This window comes from Agelaius tricolor, unplaced genomic scaffold, assembly GCF_023055355.1.
Source record: "Agelaius tricolor isolate 1412-34295 unplaced genomic scaffold, bAgeTri1.0.p SCAF_68, whole genome shotgun sequence".
In the NCBI taxonomy this organism is placed as follows: domain Eukaryota; kingdom Metazoa; phylum Chordata; class Aves; order Passeriformes; family Icteridae; genus Agelaius; species Agelaius tricolor.
Window position 1 is genome coordinate 412,406 of NW_027269328.1, and position 19,176 is coordinate 431,581.

Genomic DNA, 19,176 nt, shown 5'->3' on the forward strand with positions numbered 1-19,176 from the left:
GGGGAGGGACAGGAGACAGCCGTGGGGACACCAGTGTCACCCACTGTCACCCTGGGGTGCCCCTTATCCCTGAGGGGTGCCACCTACCCCCACAGGGGTGCCACTCACCACCACAAGGTGTCACTTACCACCCCACAGTGTCACTTACCCTGAGGGGTGTCACTCACCCCCTGGGAGTGTCACTTAGCCCCGAGGGGTGCCACTTACTACCCCAGGGTGCCACCTGCCCATGAGGGGTGTCACCTACCCCCGCAGGGTGTCACCCACCCCCCGGGGTGTCACTTACCACGGAGAACTTGCCGTCCCCGAACCACATGACCCAGCGGGTGCCCTCGGCGGCGCGGGAGCGGCCGGTCATCCACCAGGACACGATGCGCCCGGGCCACCAGGAGAAGCCGCGCAGCTTGCCCCACACCAGCTCACCGATGCCGAAACCGCGCCCGTCCTGCGGCCGGGGACAGGGGACAGGGCAGGGGACAGGGCAGGGGACAGGGCAGGGTCAGCACGGTGACACCCGGCCCGGCCGGTGCCTCCAGGTGGGGCGGGAGGGGAGGCAGGGCCAGGTCCTGGCAGGCTGGAGAGGGAGCTGCTGCTGCTAGAGGTGGAGGAGTGCCCTGGGATGTCCCCATGGCTTGGCAGTGTCCCCATGGCTCAGCAGTGTCCCTGCTGTCTCTGCAGTGTCCCCATGGCTCAGTGGTGTCCCCCTATGGCTTGGCAGTGTTGCTGCTGCCTCGGTGGTGTCACCCTGGCTTGGCAGTGTCCCTGCTGTCCTGGCAGTGTCACTCCCGGCTCGGCAGTGTCCCCCCACAGCTCGGCAGTGTCCCCCCACAGCTCGGCAGTGTCCCTGCTGCCTCGGCAGTGTCCCCATGGCTCAGCAGTGTCACTCCTGGCTCGGCAGTGTCCCCCCACAGCTCGGCAGTGTCCCCACTGCCTTGGCAGTGTCCCCATGGCCCGGCCCGGCCCTCACCTCGTACTCGGGCTCGTCGTCGGCCGACTTGGAGGCGTTCTTGTCGCCGGCCTCGGCCACGGCAGGCTCGGGCGTGGTGGCCACGCTGGGCGAGGCGGGGTCGGTGGGCTGCTGCGGCCCGGGCGGGGGGCTGGCCTCCTCCTCCTTCTGCGCCTCGGCCCGCGCCGGCTCCTCCACCACGTTCATCACGGCGATCACCTTGGCCTTCTTCTCGGCCTGGGGGACGGCATGGCACGGCATGGCACGGCACGGCACGGCACCGGGGCCCCGGGGAGCCCGCCGCGGGGATGGCGGCCAGCGCCCGTGCCTCAGTTTCCCCCGCTGACCCCCGGGACCCCCAGAACTTACCCCGGGGCCCATGCCAGGACCCCCGAGCCCATCCCGGTACCTTTGGCGCTTATCCTGGGAGCCCCGGGGCCCATCCTGGTACCCTCTGTGCATATCCCGGTACCCCCGGGGCCATCCCGGTACCCTCGGTGATTATCCTGGTACCCCCCGAACCCATCCCGGTACCCTCTGTGCTTCTCCCGTGACTCCCGCATGCATCCCGGTACCCTCTATGCTCATCCCGCGACCCCTCGAGCCCATCCTGGTACCCTCTGTGCTTATCCCGGTACCTTCTGTGTTTGTCCCGGGAGCCCCGGAGCCCATCCCGGTACCCTCTGTTCTTATCCCGGTACCCCCGAGCCCATCCCGTGACCCCTGGGCCCATCCCGGTACCCTCTGTGCTTATCCCGGCACCCTCGCAGCGCATCCCGGTCCATTTCACCCTCTCCGGGTGCTCCCCCTCGAGCTCCCCGGCCCCGGCGGGATCTCCCCGTGCGGCCCGGCCCGCGGTGCTGCCGGTGCCGGTGCCGCTCACGTACCCGCGGGAACGGCCGGGCCCGGGCCGGGGCGGAACGCGCGGAGCCGGAACGCGCGGAGCCGGCCGGGCCGGTGCGGGTCAGCCCGGCGGCCCTTTGTCTGGGCTCCGGGTCACGTGGTGCCTCCCGGCCCGGCTGGTTGGCTGCGCTGGGGGGCGGGGGGGGGGGCGCGCGGGGGGCACGGGCCGGACCGGAACCGAAGGGGAACCGAAAGGGCCCGAGTGGAACCGAGCGGAACCGAAAAGAGCCGAGCGGAACCGGAGTGACCGAGAGGAGCCGAAGAGACCCGAACGGCGCTCGGGCCGGACCCGAAGGGAACCGAGCGAAACCGAAGGGACCGGGCAGAACCGAAAGGTTCGGGACGAACCGAGCGGAGCCGAGCGAAGCCGAGCAGAACGGAGACAGCCGAGCGGTCTCCGGGACGGATCCGAACGGTCCCGAGCAGAACCGAACGGTTCCGAGCAGAACCGAACGAAGCCGAGCGGAGTCCCGGCACGGAACCGGACGGAGCCGAACGGCCGCGAGCGCTCCGGTCCCGGTCCCGGTGTCCTCCCGGGCTGACCCCAGTCCCCGTGGCGGTGCTCCTCGCCCCGGCTCCGCTGTCCCGCCGGTGCCCCGGTGCCGGCCCGTCCCTCCCGGTACTCACGGGCCGTGCTCCGCTCCGGGCTGGCTGCGCCGCACGCCGCGGGGCCGCTCCCGCCGCCTTTTGTCCCGGGGCCGCGGCCCCCCGGCCTTTGTGCGGAGCGCCGGGACGGGGCGGGGGCGGCGGCGCCCCGGGGGCCTCGCCCCGCACGGCGGGAGCCGCCCCCGCCCCCCGCACCAGTGGCACCAGTTCGGGACTGGGGGGGGGCGGCACCGGTCTGGCTGCACCGGCAGGATGGACACCGGTCACTCTGCCCGGTTTGGCCGGGGATGGACACCGGTCTGGGGTCACTCTGCCCGGTTCGGCCCGGGATGGACACCGGTCTGGTCTGGGGTCACTCTGCCCAGTTCAGCCCAGTTCGTCCCAGTTCAGCCCAGTGCAGTCACTGGTCTGTGGTCACACTGCCCAGTTCAGCCCAGTGCAGTCACTGGTCTGTGGTCACACTGCCCAGTTCAGCCCAGTTCAGCCCAGTGCAGTCACTGGTCTGCGGTCACACTGCCCAGTTCAGCCCAGTTCGTCCCAGTTCAGCCCAGTGCAGTCACTGGTCACACTGCCCAGTTCAGCCCAGTACAGCCCAGTACAGTCACTGGCACGGGGCTGGCACCGCCCCACTGTCCCGGTTCGGCCCGGTATGGACGGGCCACGCTCGGGTCCCTGCAGCCCAGGACATGCCCTGCCAGCCCCGGTGTCCCCAGTGTCCCCGGGACCCCTCTGTGTGCCAAGGGGGGGTAGTGTCACCCCGGGGTGGCAGCGGGACCCCTGCCCTGCCACCCCCAGCTCGGGCTTTGGGGACCTGGCATGTTTGGGGACACGAGTGGCCCTGGGTCAAAGGACACGGGGTGGGTGCCACCCGGAGTGTCCCGGGGCAGGGTCACAGCAGGACCTGTTGTCCTCCCCTCAGTGCCGATCCCACCGGGCCCCGCTCTGCCCGGGGGGGACAGGAAATGTCCCATCGCCGGTCGTTAAGGGACATCGTCTGCATATCCCCGCTGGACAATTGTCCCAAGCGATCTCTGCCCTGGGGCCACCGGCAGCGCTGGCAGCCCTGTCCACCCCCATCCTCATCCTCATCCTCAGCTCCATCCCCCATCCCTGTCCTTGCCTCACCCCCACCCTCATCTCCCTCTTCATTCCACCTCCATTGCTACCCCCATTCCCTGCCCCATCCCCAATCCCATTCCATCCCCCATCCCCAGTCCCTGCACCATCCCAAATCCCTGTCCTTGCCTCACCCCCACCCTCATCCTCATCTTCATTCCACCTGCATTGCCACTCTCATCCCCATCCCCATCCCCATCCCCATCCCCATCCCCATCCCCATCCCCATTCCATCCATCCCCAGACCCTGCCCCATACCCAATCCCTGCCCCATCCCCAATCCCTGTCCTTGCTTCACCCCCACCCTAATCTCCACCTTCATTCCACCTGCATTGTCATCCCCATCCCCATCCCCATCCCCATCCCCATCCCCATCCCCATCCCCATCCCCTCTCCATTCCATCCCATCCCCTGCCCCAATTCCCACCCCCCTTCCACCCCTATCCCCATCTCACCCCATTCCCTGTCCTTGCCCCAGCCCCATCCTCATCCCCCTCTTTCTCCCATTCCCATCCCCTCTCCATTCCATCCCATTCCATCCCATTCCATTCCATTCCATCCCATTCCATTCCATTCCATTCCATTCCATTCCATTCCATTCCATTCCATTCCATTCCATCCCATCCCATTCCATTCCATCCCCACCTTCATCCCTTGCCCCACCCCCTTCATCCCAACCCCACGGTCCCACCTCTGTCCCCATCTCCACAGCGGGCACGGGGTGGGGGGGTCCCAGCCTGAGGGGTCCAACGTGGACACGAGAGGGACAGCGCCTGCCCTGGGTGTCCCTGTCCCTGTCCCTGCACTGACCCTGGGTGTCCCTGTCCCCGTGTCCCTGTCCCTGCACTGACCCTGTCCCCACACTGTGCCCAGGTGAGGTGTCGGTGTCACTGCACTGACCCCGGGTGTCCCTGTCCCTGCACTGACCCTGGGTGTCCCTGTCCCCATGCCAGCTGCACCCTCAGGGGCTGAGGGGTGAGGAAGAGGAGGCCAGGCTGGAGGGGGCTGGGTTGTCCCTGTGCCCACGGTAGCAGGGTCGGTGACCCCAGCTGAGACAGAGAGTGGGGACTGTCCCCAAAGTGGGACATGGGCGGTGGGTGCGGAGTGTCCCCAAAGTGGGACACGGGTGGTGGGTGCGGAGTGTCCCCAAAGTGGGACACGGGCGGTGGTGGCACAGAGGGGGTGACCCCAGCAGCTGTGAATTGTCACTGGGCCACCAGCCAGCTCTGCTCCCCAAAATCAGCGTCCAGGAGTGACCAGTGACAGCTCTGGAGGCCCTCGTGGTTTGGGGGCTCCATGGAGAGGAACTCACAGATGGGGCAGGGCAGGGGGGCTGTCCTGGGACCCCTGCAGGAGGAGGGAAGGGGGCACACCCTGTGTGTGGCCATGCCAGCCATGCCCTGTGCCCCATGGGGACACTGTGAATGTACCAGCTGTGCCCTGTGTCCCATGGGGACACTGTGGCCATGTCAGCAATGCCCTGTGTCCCATGGGGACACTGTGACTGTACCAGCTGTGCCCTGTGCCCCATGGGGACACCGAGGCTGTGTCAGCCATGCCCTGTGCCCCATGGGGACACTGTGGCCATGCCAGCTGTGCCCTGTGTCCTGTGGGGACACCGTGGCTGTGCCACCATCCCTGCAGGTGCCAACAGGAGGGTGCTTGGCAGCAGGGCTACAAACAGTGCCAAGGAGGTGGCACAAGGGCACAGAAACACTGCCAGGGAGACCCGGTGGCAGTGGGGACAATGCTGAGAACGGGGTGAGGGGTGTGATGGGGACCCCACAGAGCCCCTGTCCCTGCTGCCCACGAGCAGCTGCCAGCACCATGGCTGCCCCCTGCCTGTGCCAGGCTCCTGCCACGAGCCTGGCTGTGGCACATGCCTCTTCCCAGGAAACAGGCAGGAACAGGGGGCACATCCCACCCTGCGGGCAGGAACGGGGGGCACATCCTGGGACAGGAATGGGGGGCACATCCCGGGGGCAGGAACAGGGGGCACATCCCGGGGGCAGGAACGGGGGGCACATCCCACCCTGCGGGCAGGAACGGGGGGCACATCCCGGGGCAGGAATGGGGGGCACATCCCGGGGGCAGGAACGGGGGGCACATCCCGGGGGCAGGAAAGGGATGGCTGGCACATTCCCCGGGAGAAGGACGGGTCCACTGCCCGCGGCTGCCAAGAGAGGGCAGCCCCGGGGGCACAGGGGTGAGGAACAGAGCTGGGGGGCCAGGCTCAGGTGCCAGTGGGGCAGCAACACCACCGGCAGCACAGAGCACCCCTTCCACCAGCCCCGTGTGCCCACCTGAGCTTTGTGTGTGCCCACTGTCCCCTGTGTGCCCGGCCAGCCCCGGCCTGGGCTCTGTGCCACCATCCCCAGTCCTGGCCCAGGCTCTGAGCCACCAACGCCAAAGGACCCTGGGGGCTCACTGTCCCCATGTACCCATCCCGCTGATGCCATGGGACCCTCAGGGCTCGCTGTCCCCACGTACCCATCCCGCTGATGCCATGGGACCCTCAGGGCTCGGTGGCCCCGTGTGCCCACCTTGGTGGTGCCATGGCAGCCCCGAGGCTCGGTGCCCACCCCGCTGGTGCTGAGAGACCCTCTGGGCTCAGTGTCCCCGTGTGCCACCGCTGCTGGTGCCGTGGGACCCTCGGAGCTTGGTGCCCACCCCTGTGATGCCATGGCAGCCCTGAGGCTCAGTGCCCCCTCCTCTGGTGCCATGGGACCCTCGGGGCTCGGTGCCCACCCCGGTGGCGCTGTGGCAGCCCCAGGGCTCAGTGAGCCCGCGGTGCCCACCCTGGCGGTGCCAGCCCTCACCTCCCTCTTCCAGCGTGCCAGCCACTCGTCGCGTTTCCTCTTGCTGATGTAGTAGGGGTCCCCTGCCTGGAAGGTGTGCCGCTGCATCGGCCGCTGCCGCAGGCTCGACTCCCAGCCCAGCCCGCCCCGGAGCCGCCCCCGAGAGCCCTGTGGGAGAGACGGGGCTGAGGGCACTGCCAGGGCACTGCCAGGGGGAGAGACAGGGCTGAGGGCACTGCCAGGGGTGAGAGAGAGAGAGGTGAGGGCACTGCCAGGGCACTGCCAGGGCACTGCCAGGGGGAGAGACAGGGCTGAGGGCACTGCCAGGGCACTTCCAGGGGGAGAGACAGGGCTGAGGGCACTGCCAGGGCACCGCCAGGGCTGAGGGCACTGCCAGGGCAGAGAGAGAGGGGTGAGGGCACTGCTGGGACCTGACAGGGGCTGAGCTTGGGGACAGCACAGGGGACACAGTACATGGGACAGCACAGGGGACAGGGCACAGGGGGCACAGCACATGACCTGGAGGCCATGGCATCACAGCTGCACCTTGGTGGGCACCACTGGCACCATCCAGGCACAGATCTGCCTGGGGCTGAGGGAGCAGGGGGAGATGGTGCCCGTGGGCAGAGGAGCACCACACTGCCTGCTGGGCTGTGGGGCTGTGCCACCTCCAGGGATGGGCTGTGGGGCTGTGCCCATCTCCTGGGGTGGCTGTGGGGCTGTGCCCATCTCCTGGGGTGCCTGTGCCCATCTCCTGGGGTGCCTGTGCCCATCTCCTGGGGTGGGCCGTGCCCATCTCCTGGGGTGGCTGTGCCCATCTCCTGTGCCCATCCTTGCAGGGAGCAGCCCCAGGCCGTACTTGCCTCCATTTTCAGGCTGTCGAAGTTGTTGTTTTCCTCCTTCTCGTCCTTGCCTGCCCACGGAACAGAGAGCGACCGTCAGTGTCAGTGTGGGGCTGGGACCCCCCGGGACCCACACGGGGCGATGGGACCCCTACCCGGGACTCCAGGGGGGAGAGGGGTCCCCCCAGCCCGTCCAGAGCCCCCCAGCCCGTCCAGAGGCCCCCAGATCCCCCCAGGCCGGGCGGGGGTCGCGGGGGTTGCTCCCGGGTGGGTGCAGCCGCTGCCCCGGCGGGTTTGGGGGTCCGGGGCAGGGACCCCCCCGCGGGAAGGGGAAGCGGCGCAGCCCCGCTGCTGCTTCCTGTGCTCGGCACATCCGCGCCGCGGCTCTGCCGAGAGAGCGAGAGAGAGCTGCCAGGAAAGCGGCTACAAACAAACCCCGGGGCTTCCGGGGCTGAGAACCGCCGGGGAGCGGGGGCGGCGGCGACAGGGGGCTCACACTCACTGCTGGCACCCCACAGGCTGGCACGGGCACGGGGGTGGCACAGGGTGACACTGGGATGGTGCCCTGCAGGCTGGCACAGGCACGGGGGTGGCACAGGGTGACACTGGGATGGTGCCCTGCAGGCTGGCATAGACCCTTTGTGACACTGGGATGGTGCCCCACAGGCTGGCACGGGCACTGGGGTGGCCCTGTGTGACATTGGGATGGTGCCCTGCAGCTGGCACGGGCACTGGGGTGGCACAGGGTGACACTGGGATGGTGCCCTGCAGTGGGCATGGGCACTGGGGTGGCACAGGGTGACACTGGGATGGTGCCCTGCAGCTGGCACAGACCCTGTGTGACACTGGGATGGTGCCCTGCAGCTGGCACAGACCCTGGGGTGGCACAGTGTGACACTGGGATGGATGGAGGGAGGGATGGAGGCAGGGAGGGAGGCAGGGATGGAGGGACGGATGGATGGAGGCAGGCAGGGATGGAGGCAGGGATGGAGGGATGGAGGGATGGATGGAGGGAGGCAGGGATGGAGGCAGGGATGGAGGTATGGAGGGATGGATGGAGCTCTCTCCCGGCAGCCTCAAGCTCTGCCCGGGTCCCGGCATCGCTCGCACACCGCAGCCCCGTTCCCGCAGCCTCGGCCGGGTCCGTTTGCCCCGGGGCTGCCCGGGGCCGCCCCCGCTCCCCCCGAGTGCGGCTGCGGCTGCGCCTCGTGACTGCGGCAGCATCTGCAGCGTGCGGCTCATCCGTGCATGCATCCAGCCAGCCCTGCCTCTGCCGGCTGCATCCCAGCCTGTCCCAGCCATCCCAGCCTCTGCCGGCTGCATCCCTGCCTGTCCCAGCTCCATCCCAGCCTGTCCCAGCCATCCCAGCCTGTTCCAGCCATCCCAGCCTCTGCCGGCTGCATCCCAGCCTGTCCCGGCCATCCCAGCCTGTCCCAGCCATCCCTGCCTCTGCCGGCTGCATCCCTGCCTGTCCCAGCTCCATCCCAGCCTGTCCCAGCCATCCCAGCCTGTCCCAGCCATCCCTGCCTCTGCCGGCTGCATCCCAGCCTGTCCCAGCCATCCCTGCCTCTGCCGGCTGCATCCCAGCCTGTTCCAGCCATCCCAGCCATCCCAGCCTGTCCAGCCATCCCAGCCTGTTCCAGCCATCCCTGCCTCTGCCGGCTGCATCCCAGCCTGTCCCAGCCATCCCAGCCTGTCCCAGACATCCCTGCCTCTGCCAGCTCCATCCCAGCTGGGCTCAGCCATCCCTGCCTGCCCCAGTTCTGTCCCAGCCTATTCCAGTTCCATCCCTGCCTCTTCCAGCTCCATCCCAGCCTGTCCCAGCCATCCCTGCCTGTTCCAGCCATCCCTGCCTCTTCCAGCTCCAAGCCTGCCTGTCCCAGCCATCCCTGCCTCTTCCAGCTCCATCCCAGCTGGGCTCAGCCATCCCTGCCTGCCCCAGTTCCGTCCCAGCCTATTTCAGCTCCATCCCTGACTCTACCAGCCCCATCCCTGCCCACCCCAGCCATGCCAGCCTCTTGAGCTCCATCCTGGGATGTCCCAGCTCCATCCCAGCCTCTTCCAGCTCCATCCCAGCCTCTTCCAGCCATCCCTGCCTTTTCCAGCTCCATCCCAGCCTATTTCAGCTCCATCCCAGCTCCCTGTCCATCCGGGCCCTCCCTGGCTCAGCATGGCCGGTCAGTCTTTGATGATTCCAGTCAGGAAGGCCCCAGTGCCAGAGCTGGGAATGCTGAGAAGACTGTTCTGGGGTCCAGAGGGACCACCTGGGTCCAGCCCGTGCTGTGACCTGTGCTCCTGTCCCCAGGCTCACCTGCACAGCCCTCCCTGCAGGTGTCACACTGGGACTCACCTGCACACCCCTCCCTGCAGGTGTCAGAGCCCTCCCTGCAGGTGTCACACCGGGGCTGGGGGTCCCTGAGGGGCTGGGGGGCTCTGGGGGTCCTTGGGGGGCTGAGGGTTCCTGTGGGGCCGGGAGTCCTTAACGGCTGGGGGTCTCTGTGGGGCTGGGGGTCCCTGAGAGGCTGGGGATCTCTGGGCGTCCCTGGGGGCTGGGGGTCACTGAGGGGCTAGGGTCCCTGAGGGGTTGAGGGTCCCTCGGGTCCCTGGTGGTCCCTGGAGGTCCCTGAGGGTCCCTGTGGAGCTGGGAATCTCTGGGGATCTCTGGGGGTCTCTGGGGGTCCCTGTGGAGCTGGGGGTCTCTGGGGATCTCTGGGGTCCCTGTGGAGCTGGGGATCTCTGGGGATCTCTGGGGGTCTCTGGGAATCTCTGGGGGTCTCTGGGGGTCTCTGGGGGTCTCTGGTGTCCCCGGGGGCCGCCCCCTGGAGAGCAGGGAGCCCCCCTGGCTTCGCTCTCACCTTTCTCTGCTCCCTCCAGGAGTTTCCTCCTGCCGCGTTTCTTCTGGGGGTCGGAGGGGGCCATGTCGCCCTCGTCGGCGGGCGCGTCCAGCCCCTCCTTGGGCGTGCAGCGGCCGTTCTCCAGCGCCCGCCCCGCCTCCCCGTCCGCCAGGCTCTCCGCCTCGTCCTCCTCGGGCCGGCCGCCCTTGGGGCTGCCCCCGGCCTCCTCGGCATCGCCCTCCACGTCCCCGTTGGGCAGCGGCTCGGCGGGGCTGGCCTCGGGGCACGCCGGGGGGCACTTGGGGACGGCCGCCGTGTCCTTGGGGGTGTCACTGCTCTCCGCCTGCTGGGAGGGGGGAAGAGCTGCGCTTGGTGATGGCACGGGGCGGGGGACAGCAGCACATGGTGCTGAGAAGGGCCAGCCCCACCTCGGGTGTGCCAGGTGTGCCAGGTGCTGCTGCTGGCACCAGGACACCCAGCCCCACCTCCTCCATGCCAGGTGTGCCAGGTGTGCCAGGTGCTGCTGCTGGCACCAGGACACCCAGCCCCACCTCCTCCATGCCAGGTGTGCCAGGTGTGCCAGGTGCTGCTGCTGGCACCAGGACACCCAGTCCCACCTCGGGTGTGCCAGGTGTGACAGGTGCTGCCTGCCAAAGGGACCCTGGGACCAGGACACGGTGTCACAGCAGCCAGGACACGTGGGTGTGTCATGACCATGTCCTCATGAGCAGGAGAGCAGCCCCAGGGCCAGGACACATGGGTGTGACTGCCTCATGAGCAGGACACGCTGCTATGTCACCCTGAGGACCAGGACACCCCACCATGGCACTCTCAGGAGTGTCAAACACACAGGGATGTGTGTGAGAGAGACAGGTGTGTGTATGTGACAGGTGTGTGACACACGTGTGTATGTGACAGAGGTGTGTGTATGTGAGAGAGGTGTATGTGAGAAATGTGTGTGTGACAGGTGTGTGACAGGTGTCTGTGTGTGAGAGATGTGACAGGTGTGTGTGTGTGTGACAGGTGTGTGTATGTGCCAGGTGTGTGTGTGTGCCAGGTGTGTATGTGCCAGGTGTGTGTGTGTGACAGGTGTGTGTGTGTGACAGGTGTGTGTGTGACAGGTGTGTGTATGTGACAGGTGTGTGTGTGTGTGACAGGTGTATGTGACAGGTGTGTGTGTGTGTGATGGGTGTGTGTGTGACAGGTCTGTGTGTGACAGGTGTGTGTGTGTGTGACAGGTGTGTGTGTGTGACAGGTCTGTGTGTGACAGGTGTGTGTGTGTGTGACAGGTGTGTGTATGTGACAGGTGTGTGTGTGTGTGATGGGTGTGTGTGTGACAGGTCTGTGTGTGACAGGTGTGTGTGTGTGTGACAGGTGTGTGTGTGTGTGACAGGTGTATGAGACAAGTGTGGGTGCGTGTGACAGGCACAGCCCAGCCCAGCCCAGCCCAGCCCTGAGCACCCCAGACAGACCCTGGAGCTGCTGCCACTCCCTCCTGGTGGCCCTGGTGCTGTCCCACAGCACAGGGTGATGCCAGGGTGGCACAGCGTGATGCCAGGGTGGCACAGGGTGATGCCAGGGTGGCACAGCGTGATGCCAGGGTGGCACAGCATGATGCCAGGGTGGCATAGCATGATGCCACGGTGGCACAGTGTGATGCCAGGGTGGCACAGCGTGATGCCAGGGTGGCACGGTGGGCAGGGAACCCTTCCTGCCTGTCCCCAGTGAAGTACAGGTGTCACAGTGTCCCGTTTGGTGACAGCCCAGGGGGGGACAGGGTCCAGCTGGGGGCCTTGGTGTGAGCCCACAGTGCTGCCCACTGCCAGGGGCTGCTGGCACTGGGGCACAAGCTGCAGGGGGATGGCAGGTGACAGGCACTGCTTCCTCCCTGAGGGCCCTGACTGGTGCCACAGGGCACGGGACTCCCTGGCCTGTCCCCCCTGGCCTGTCCCCCTGGCCTGTCCCCCCTGGCCTGTCCCCATTGCCCTGTCCCTCCGTGCACTGCCTGGGATGGGTCCCAGACCAGGATGGGTCCCAGGACAGGTCCCAGACCAGGATGGGCCCCAAACCAGGACAGGTCCTAAACCAGGATGGGTCCTAAACTGGGTTGGGTCTCAGACCAGGATGGGTCCTCAACCACAACAGGTCCCAAACCAGGATGGGTCCCAGACCAGGATGGATCCCAGACCAGGACAGGTCCCAAACCAGGACAAGTCCCAAACCTGGACACTGCTGCACCCCTTGTCCCTGAGGGGTCCCAGTGTCACTCCCCGTGCAGCTGAAGGGTCCCAGTGCCACTCCCCGTGCAGCTGAGGGGTCCCAGGTGTCACTCCCCGTGCAGCTGAGGGGTCCCGGCAGCCCTGGCCCCGCTCCCGCCTCTGCCGGGGCCGCATCCGTGCCGAGAACAATCGCAGGGGCCGTGGGGAGGAAACGGCAGGAAACGGGAACGGGAACGCCGGAGCTGTGCTCCAGGGCAGGAGTGGGGTTTGGGACACTCGGGGTGGCTCTGGGCTCTGGGGGAGCTGGGGGCTTTGGGGAGGCTGTGGGGTTCCGGGGGAGTGTGGGGTTCAGGGGGACTGTGGGGTTTAGGGTGGCTGTGGGGTTTGGGGATGCTGTGGGGTTCATAAGGGCTGTGGGGTTCAGGCAGGCTGTGGGATGCTGTGGGGTTCAGGCAGGCTGTGGGGTTTGGGGATGCTGTGGGGTTTGGGGGAGCTGTGGGGTTCAGGCAGGCTGTGGGAGGCTGTGGGGTTTGGGGAGGCTGTGGGGTTCAGGCAGGCTGTGGGGTTTGGGGAGGCTGTGGGGTTGGGGGATGCTGTGGGCTTTGGGGGCTGTGGGGCTCAGGGATGCTGTGGGGCTCAGGGATGCTGTGGGATGCTGTGGGCTGTGGGGCTCAGGGATGCTGTGGGATGCTGTGGGCTGTGGGGTTCATGCAGGCTGTGGGGTTTGGGGAGGCTGTGGGGCTCAGGGATGCTGTGGGGTTTGGGGATGCTGTGGGGTTTGGGGGAGCTGTGGGGCTCAGGGATGCTGTGGGGTTTGGGGAGGCTGTGGGGCTCAGGGATGCTGTGGGGCTCAGGGATGCTGTGGGATGCTGTGGGCTGTGGGGTTCATGCAGGCTGTGGGAGCTCAGCCCAGCCCCTCGCTGGCACAGGCCCGGGGTCTCAGGCTCTGTGCGGTGCTGGGCACACCTGGCACAGGCTCCCCCGGGTGCTGCCGGGCGTTGGGCACCGGGACTGGGTGGACAATAGGAGCCGTGCTGGGCAGGGGGTCCTGGGGCAGGACAGTCACCGTGTCCCCTGCCAGGACAGGGACACTGTCCCACCCTGCACGGCCCCATCCGTGCCACGCTGCCAACACCACTGCCAGCCCTGCACAGCTGCCCTGGCTGCCCTGGCACCTCAGCACCCTGCCTGCGCCAGGACCGGAGCCCAGCTCACCAGGAGCCACCCGGGGTGGCCTGTCCCCCTCCTGGCCCTGCTGTCCCTGTCCCTGTCCCTGTCCCTGCTGTCCCTGTCCCTGTCCCCCTCCTGGCCCTGCTGTCCCTGTCCCTGCTCTCCTCCTGGCTCTGCTGTCCCTGTCCTTGTCCCTGTCTCTGTCCCTGTCCCCTTCCTGGCCCTGCTGCCCCTGTCCCTGTCCCCCTCCTGGCCCTGCTGTCCCCATCCCTGTCCCTGTCCCTGTCCCTGTCCCTGTCCCTGTCCCCGTCCCCGTCCCTGTCCCTGTCCCTGTCTCTGTCCCTGTCCCCGTCCCTGTCCCCATCCCTGTCCCTGTCCCTGTCTCTGTCCCTGTCTCTGTCCCTGTCCCTGTCCCTGTCCCTGTCTCTGTCCCCGTCCTGGCCCTGCTGTCCCTGTCCCTGTCCCCCTCCTGGCTCTGCTGTCCCTTCCTGCCCACCCAGCCGGAGCTTCCTGCAGCTCCAGGCCCTGGGAACCAGCTCTGCCTTTCTGCTGCTCCCTCCCCTGGGCTGGGCCCCTGCCAAGGAGGCTGCTCTGCACAGCCTGAGCCCTCCCCGCTGCCCTGGGGACACCAAGTGACACTGGGGACACTCCCGTGCCCTCCCTGCTGCCCTGGGGACACCAAGTGACACTGGGGACACTCCTTGTGCCCTCCTCGCTGCCCTGGGGACACCAAGTGACACTGGGGACACTCCCTGAGCCCTCCCCACTGCCCTGGGGACACCAAGTGACACTGGGGACACTCCTTGTGCCCTCCCTGCTGCCCTGGGGACACCAAGTGACACTGGGGACACTCCCTGTGCCCTCCTCGCTGCCCTGGGGACACCAAGTGACACTGGGGACACTCCCTGTGCCCTCCTCGCTGCCCTGGGGACACCAAGTGACACTGGGGACACTCCCCGAGGGCATGATGGGGGTGGCACTTGGGGCTGGGGGACTCTTGTGCCCATCCCAGCCCAAGGAAGGTGCCCCTGTCGCCCACAGGGGTGTCCCTCTGCCAGGCACAGCTGGCACTGGGGATGCTGGTCCAGGAGCCATGGCATGGCTTGGCACTGCATGGCACTGCATGGCTGAGCATGGCACTGCATGGCACAGCATGGTACAGCTGGCACAGCATGGCACTGCATGGTACAGCTGGCACAGCATGGCACAGCATGGCACAGCATGGTACAGCTGGCACAGCATGGCTGAGCATGGCACTGCATGGCTGAGCATGGCACAGCATGGCACAGCTGGCACAGCATGGCTGAGCATGGCACTGCATGGCACAGCATGGCACTGCATGGCACAGCATGGCTGAGCATGGCACAGCATGGCACAGCTGGCACAGCATGGCTGAGCATGGCACAGCATGGCACTGCATGGCACTGCATGGCACTGCGTGGCACAGCATGGCACAGCTGGCACAGCATGGCACAGCATGGCACAGCATGGCTGAGCATGGCACAGCATGGCACAGCCTGGCACAGCATGGCACAGCATGGCACAGCCTGGCACAGCATGGCACAGCATGGCTGAGCATGGCTGAGCATGGCACTGCATGGCACAGCATGGCTCAGCATGGCACAGCATGGCACAGCTGGCACAGCATGGCACAGCATGGCTGAGCATGGCACAGCTGGCACAGCATGGCACAGCTGGCACAGCATGGCACAGCTGGCACAGCATGGCACAGCATGGCACAGCATGGCTGAGCATGGCTGAGCATGGCACAGCATGGCACAGCATGGCTCAGCATGGCACAGCATGGCACAGCTGGCACAGCATGGCACAGCATGGCTGAGCATGGCACAGCTGGCACAGCATGGCACAGCATGGCACAGCATGGCACAGCAGGCACTGCATGGCACTGCATGGCACTGCATGGCACTGCATGGCTCGGCACAGCACAGGACAGCCTGGCACAGCCTGGCACAGCCCAGCACGGCCTGGCACAGCTCACCCACACTGTGACACCCATCCCCACGGGGCTGTGCCCAGCCAGCCCCCTGCCAGCCCCCAGTGCCCTCTCACAGCACTGACCAGGGCAAGGCCCCTCAGGCACTGCCTGCCCACCTGGGCACGGGTGCTGGGCACCCCCAGGGCCAGGCTGTGCCCATGGCAGTGCCAGCTGCCCTCAGCCTGTCCCGGTGCCCCTGGCACAGCGGGCTCTCCTCAGGGAGGAGATTTTTAGTGGTTCACGTCCACAGGGGCTGCCCTGGCACTGCCTGGGGCTGGCCATGCCAGCTCTGCTCTGCTGGCACCGGGAGCTGCTGGACAAAGGGCACCAGCTCTAGCACAGCTCTGGCACCAGCACCAGCACCACTCTGGCACCAGCCCCAGCTGTGGCACCACTCTGGCACCAGCCCCAGCACCAGCCCCAGCTCTGGCACAGCTCTGGCACCAGCCCCAGCTCTGGCACAGCTCTGGCACCAGCACCAGCCCCAGCACTGGCACAGGTCTGGCACCAGCCCCAGCCCCAGCCCTGGCACAGCTGGGCACTGTCAGAGCACACAGGGACGGGCACTCAGCCTGGCTCTGGGCAGGATGTGCCCACTGCCCTGGCACTGCTGCCATCCCCCCATGGTGCCGGGGTGCTGGGCCCTCCCTGCAGGTGTCACACCGGAGCCCCGCTGGCCCCCAGGCCCCGCTGCTCCCGGGCCAGCAGCTCCCGGGCCAGCATTGTTCTCCCAGCAGCGGCTGCCCCGCCCCGCACGCTCCTCCCGGCCCGCGGTGACCCGGCCAGCACAGCCCCGCCCCGGTGACACTGACACTGCCCCGGGTGACACTGACACTGCCCCTAACCCGGGTGACACTGACACTGCCCCTGACACTGCCCCTGACACTGCCCCGGGTGACACTGACACTGACACTGCCCCTGACACTGCCCCTGACACTGCCCCGGGTGACACTGACACTGCCCCGGGGGACACTGACACTGCCCCGGTGACACTGACACTGCCCCTAACCCGGGTGACACTGACACTGCCCCCATCCCGGGTGACACTGACACTGCCCCTGACACTGCCCCTGACACTGCCCCGGGTGACACTGACACTGCCCCGCGGGACACTGACACTGCCCCTGCCCCTGCCCCGGTGACACTGACACTAACACTGCCCCTGTCCCGGGGGACACTGACACTGACACTGCCTGGGGGACACTGACACTGCCCCGGGTGACACTGCCCCAGGTGTGACACTAACACTGACACTGACACTGACACTGACACTGACACTGACACTGCCCCTGACACTGCCCCGAGTGACACTGACACTGACACTGCCCCTGCCCCGGGGACACTGACACTGCCCCGGGTGTGACACTGACACTGCCCCTGACACTGCCCCGGGTGTGACACTGACACTGACACTGCCCCTGCCCCGGGTGACACTGACACTGCCCCTGACACTGCCCCGAGTGACACTGACACTGCCCCTGCCCCGGGGGACACTGACACTGACACTGCCCCGGGTGTGACACTGCCACTGCCACTGCCCCGGGTGACACTGACACTGCCCCAGGTGACACTGACACTGACACTGCCCCTGACACTGCCCCGGGTGACACTGTGACACATGGCTGTGACCCTGGCACCGGCATGGCAGGGATCAGGGGTCAGGGAACAGGGGTCAGGGACAGGCACAGCAGGAATCAGGGACCATCGGGACAGGCAGCTCAGACCTGAAATGTCCCAGCACAGGATGAACCCTTTCAGCTGCCAGAAGCTTCTCCAAAAAGGATTTGCAGCCTTCTAAGGATGAAGGTGCCTCAGCTCTGTTTGTCCCCCAGGCCCTGCTCGTTCCCCATGCCCACTCATCACCCTGGGCCTGTTTGTCACCCCCCTGTCCCCTCCTGTGGGAATGAGGACTGGGGACACTGTCTAAGCCTGGAGACCAAGGGCTCCTTCCCTCTGGGCCCTCAGCAGCAGAGGAGCTGCTCCTCCTCTCACGCTGCATTCATCGTGGCAGCAGCCAGGTGCCACCCGGGCATCCTGCAGGGAGGTGGCTCCCCAGTGCCACTGGGACACACCATGGGCTGGCAGGGATGAGCCACGAGTGTCCTCAGCCCTGGGGCCTGTCCCAGCACACCCTGTGACTCCCAGCTGACCCCAGTGGGCACGGTGCCCGTGGCCCAGCGAGGGCTGAACGAGCCTGGAGGGCTGGGTGGGCATCACCCATGGGCAGGAGCCAGGAAGACCCTCGGGGGGCTCTGCTGCCAGGGTGGGGGGCCAGGGTCAGAGCCACCCGGGCAGGGAGTGAATGCTCGGTGGAGCAGAGCCACACGGGGCAGGACGGTGCCCCCGGGCACAGGAGGGCACAGGAGGGGAGGGACAGCCCTGGGGGCTCCTCTGCCTCGGCCCCCTGGCACACGGGGCAGCCCATGGCATGGCAGGAGCTGCCTGTCACCAATGCAGCCCTGTGGGGACACGCAGTGCCCCCAGCTGGCACCGTGCCCATGGCTCACCTGGGCATGCTTGCGCTTCCTCCCGGGCCGCCCGGCCTTCCTCATGGGCGTGCCTGGCTCCTGCTTCTCCTCCTTGCTCGGGTTCTCCTCGGGCTCCTCTTCCCCCTGTGGGCCAGACACAGACAGGATGGTCACACCCCAGGCAGGGCACGGGGTCATGGGCACCGCGGGCACAGCCTGGGATGGGCACCTGCCCAGGTGGGAGCATCGTGGCATTGCCAGGCTGGCAGCACCAGGGCACTCGGGAGGGTGACAGTGGCTGATCCAGCAGCACCAGGGCACTCGGGAGGGTGACAGTGGCTGCACCAGCAGCACCAGGGCACTCGGGAGGGTGACAGTGGCTCCTGCCACGCTTGGGCTGTGGCACAGCCCCAGCAGCCCTGTGCCACCGTGCCATGGCTGGCTCGGGACATGTGCCACTGCTGCCATCCACCAAACCCTGCACCACAGAATGCAGCAGGACCCTGTGCCACCATGCCATGGCTGGCTCGGGACACGTGCCACTGCTGCCACCCACCAAACCCTGCACCACGGAACGCAGAAGGGTGACCGTCCTGCCCTGTGTCACCATGCCATGGCTGGCTTGGGACATGTGCCACTGTTGCCATCCACCAAACCCTGCACCACAGAATGCAGCAGGACCCTGTGCCACCATGCCATGGCTGGCTCGGGACATGTGCCACTGTTGCCACCCACCAAACCCTGCACCACAGAATGCAGCAGGACCCTGTGGGCACCCCACAGCACGGGCCTGAGGGCAGCCATGAGTCTCCCTGGGGACCAGGCCCAGCAGCAGGAGCTGGACACGCCTGGAGCGGGCAGTGCCTGCCTTGGGGACCCTGCCGTGCCCCAGAGGAGCAGCTGGCAGGGCCCCATGCCCTGTCCCTGGCACCGTGGCCCAGCCTGGTGCTGGCAGCACGCATGTGCCAGCATGGCGGCGCGGCAGGAACAGGCCTGGGAAGTGACCCTGCCCCTGTGCCCCCACAGCCACCAGCACCGAGGGCCTGTACCCGCTCTGGGCACCGCGGGCACACGGCGGGCACGGGGGCCAGGCCCCGGCACGGGGTGGGATTCACCTGAGCCCCAGCGGATCCCGGCGGCGGCAGCAGCCGAGCAGGAAGAGGCCGCGGAGGGGGAGCGGGGGAAGGAGGAGAGGCCGGCGGGGGCTGCTGAGGGAGAGGCCAGGGAGGGGATGGGGCTGGCAGGCAGAGAGCGCCGGCAGGAGCACGGCCCTGCATG

General features: G+C 67.4%; 1 protein-coding gene across 4 annotated transcripts in view; it reads right to left on the reverse strand.

Annotated features, from left to right (window-relative positions):
* DNMT3A (DNA methyltransferase 3 alpha) overlaps nucleotides 1-19,176 on the reverse strand; it is a 51,941-nt gene that overhangs the window by 16,845 nt on the left and 15,920 nt on the right. For 3 of the 4 annotated variants that reach the window (XM_071417180.1, XM_071417181.1, XM_071417184.1), the window contains exons 3-8: nucleotides 17,938-18,042; nucleotides 10,067-10,391; nucleotides 7,233-7,282; nucleotides 6,391-6,537; nucleotides 968-1,183; nucleotides 287-445 (exon numbers count right to left, since the gene is read on the reverse strand). In XM_071417180.1, coding sequence (XP_071273281.1) covers nucleotides 287-445; nucleotides 968-1,183; nucleotides 6,391-6,537; nucleotides 7,233-7,282; nucleotides 10,067-10,391; nucleotides 17,938-18,042 — 1,002 coding nt within the window. The remainder of the gene's footprint in view (nucleotides 1-286; nucleotides 446-967; nucleotides 1,184-6,390; nucleotides 6,538-7,232; nucleotides 7,283-10,066; nucleotides 10,392-17,937; nucleotides 18,043-19,176) is intronic. The other variant, XM_071417182.1, reaches the window with a different exon arrangement.